General features: G+C 40.6%; 1 protein-coding gene across 1 annotated transcript in view; it reads right to left on the bottom strand.

Annotated features, from left to right (window-relative positions):
• LOC109468255 (tolloid-like protein 2) overlaps window positions 1-150 on the bottom strand; it is a 16934-nt gene extending 16784 nt beyond the window's left edge. Inside the window, exon 1 of the mRNA XM_019766511.1 lies at window positions 63-150. Within this exon, the coding sequence (XP_019622070.1) occupies window positions 63-150 (88 nt within the window). The remainder of the gene's footprint in view (window positions 1-62) is intronic.
• Window positions 151-3268: the final 3118 nt, after the last annotated feature.

Genomic DNA, 3268 nt, shown 5'->3' with positions numbered 1-3268 from the left:
TTTTTTTTTTTTTTTTTTTTTATTCACATTTATTTTCCGAGGATGAGGCAAAAAGTACCTACCATTGAGAAGCTGTAGCCATTGAGAAGCTGTACCATTGAGAAGCTGTAGCCAGCAGAAGAACCAAACAGCGCCAAGTCGGCCCCTCATCTCGCCACACCTGGATCCGGCTGGGCCGATCAGTCAGTAAGCTCCGTCAGCAGGACTGAGGCGATGTTACAACAGAACGTCCGACGATTCTAACCACACCCTGAATATATCCTGTCAAGCTAAGGACTGAGGCGATGTTACAACAGAACGTCCGACGATTCTAACCACACCCGAGTATATCCTGTCAAGCTAAGAACGCCTTTAATATAGCCTTAAAAATTCTCGGAACGAGAGTACAGTACACTACACATCTATGAGTCATGGCTGTTTTGGAATAAATGCTGGAATGGCATTGTGTTATGATAAGAAGAATAAAGTGTTTGCCGTAATGTTATCGTCAACAATAAATTCTTGTTTTCTTTACACTGTCGAATGCTTTTGTATTTTCAAAGAGAATTCCGTGTATTCGGACAAAACTAAATGGTGAATTGAAGTGTATTACTATATCATTGTATATAACCAAGACCAAACAAACAATGGTTATAGAGGCTTTTTATTTACGTCATAATAATTATCATATGAATCTCTGCGGGTAGAATCAAGTACCAGCATGTTGGCATGTTTAACAGACATTCACTGAAATCGAACGTGGCGCATGTAAAAAGCCTGTATAATGCCATACCATCTGATCAGTTAGAATTCTGGGATAGGGTTAGGCAAATGACTTAAACCAATGATCACAAGTTAGGCATGCAAAACGTGGTCAGAAACACGCGTGAAACATTTTACAAGCACATGCATCTGACTTAAACTTTGCCTGTAGATCAAGCATAAAGATTTTCACCTGATACGACAAAATCATTGCGAAGTGATAAGTCATACAAATCCTTTACACCTTTGTCATAAAGCAAGAGGAGAATCCAGCAGGCTACTTATACCACCATTCCATTTAGACGGGACTCTCTCGGGACGGGACCGCCGACGCGGATAGAGTGCCAAGGTCGCCGAGAGAGAGAGAGAGAGAGATGAGAGCGCCATGAGCGTCATGAGCGCCGTCATCTCGGTTCATACCATAGATAGAAAACATGGCGACATCCGCGCTCTAATGGCCGCGCTCCGACCAATCTCAACCACCAATCCGATCAACTAAGGGGCCGTGAGAGCGCCGCCTTAGTGGAATAGGCACCTTACTTCATTGATTTTATAGTTGGAATATAATGCAGGATGACGTCAAACACAGTCAAACAAACAGAACCTATTAAAATTTGTTATCTATTTCAGAATCTGCAAAATCTTTGGACGCCCATAAATGTTGCTGATTTTTTAAATTTTCGGCTGTGCAGAGAACGCAGAAATGGTGCCGGAGAGTTTCCACTTAAGCACGTTTTTCGTGGAATTCGTCGCCGTGAGAGCGCCACTAAGTGGAATAAAGGCCTTAACGATACAAATAACTTGCTGCAATGATTGTTAACCGACAACGCGTAACATTGAAAGCAGGCCTGCTACTTTTAACGGTGAATGAAAAGAACGCGCTACGCCTGACATAAAGGCATGTAGTCACTCAGCCAATACTACTCTTCAACTGTACGGTCTCCGAGATACCATAGGGCGTTACGCGTGCAGCTTTGACAAAAGCAAGTCACAGACATTCCTTTAATACGCCGACTGAACCGTTTTATAACATGGTCACAAGATGAAGAATATGTGAAATGAAATGCATTTTTGCCATTGCCATCCATTAACCGTGTAAGTCAGTTTCTCGGAAAGCACGGTGTTGATTAAACTCCAAGCAGATATATGGGCCTTGCTAGTTTTAGCGTGTTTTTATCATTCTGCACCTTTCATTAATTCATTTAGTAGCATAAGTTGGCTTTTCAAACTCTTAGCCGGTTTCTTGCCTTAGGCAAGGACAAACTACTAGAGATAGACGTAAAAAGTACAAAATGTGACGAAATGCCCCGATCGATTTGTAGGCTTAAAATTTAAGAGTTGAGCTCACGCTATTAAACAAAAATAGCGTTAAATACAATGGTTATACATGTATCAATAGAACAAAATGGCGTGGCTGAATATATTATTGTTCTGTCTGCTTGCGGACACAAATGAACTCATAAAACGTGAGCTCTGGAAAATATGTTAGCTTCTTCAAAAACGTGGTTCGGCCGACTGAAGCACAGAAACGCAAGCCTCTATCAGGCTTCGGCAGGCGGCTAGAAACAGTAGAAATTGGCCGAAAAGAGAGATAGCATGCCTGGGCAGTTTGAGGCAAACTGTTATCTCCAGCAGACCAACTCCCATGCTACTCGTATTTGGCCGATTTCTACTCTTTTCAACCGCCTCCCGAAGCCTGGTAGAGGCTACAAACCCCCTGCATGTACATGTAGCTAGCGCTTTTCTATATTAAACTATTAATACCTGTTAAAGTATTAATACCTTTAGTTATTATTACTTTTTATTCTACAGGTATGACAGTGCACAAATTTCTTATCCTTTTATTACGGGTAAGGTTGAAGTAGTGAGGCAACTCTTTGGTTGAAGTATTTCACGTTGCTATTAGCCGTTTTACCAACAGGTCCTATATTCTCTCCGCAAATTTGCGGGGAGGATGTAGGGATGAGATAAGACAAGATATCTCAAGAAAATGTCAAAGCAGGACACGTTCAAACACTTTATGTCATCCAAGAACAAATGTATAGAAGACAAAGTATGAAATTATGTTTCTAGGTGTTTCAAAAGAGAGAAAAAAGGACAACTAACAGTAGATGTTAGGTAGTGTATAGTATTGTTGTAATATACAGACTCCTAGCTAGCATTAGAATACATGTGCGTCGTTCCAGTATGCAATACTCATGTTTTTATCCAGTTGACCACATCAGTGATCACCTGTGTGCATTTAGCCCATAAAATGCAATAAAAATAGATGACAGTTATATCTAACAGCGTAGGCATTACAACAACCAGGGATTTGGTCTGATTTATCCATCGGTAAAATGATTTTAAGAGTCTACACAAATGGTAAAAATACAGGCCAGAAGCCTAACTGCATGTACAACATCAAAGAAAAGTAATGTACATGTCATAGAGAACATACAACTGTCAGACCAATGCCTCCGGCACATTTAGTTTGTATACAGATTGATTTTCTAAAATCTGGTTTACGATGATGAAGGATAGATAT

The sequence above is a fragment of the Branchiostoma belcheri genome, unplaced genomic scaffold, assembly GCF_001625305.1.
Source record: "Branchiostoma belcheri isolate BF01 breed outbred unplaced genomic scaffold, Haploidv18h27 scaffold197, whole genome shotgun sequence".
In the NCBI taxonomy this organism is placed as follows: Eukaryota; Metazoa; Chordata; class Leptocardii; order Amphioxiformes; family Branchiostomatidae; genus Branchiostoma; species Branchiostoma belcheri.
The sequence above is the reverse complement of the archived record's forward strand: the minus strand, read 5'-3'. Positions and strand labels throughout refer to the sequence as shown.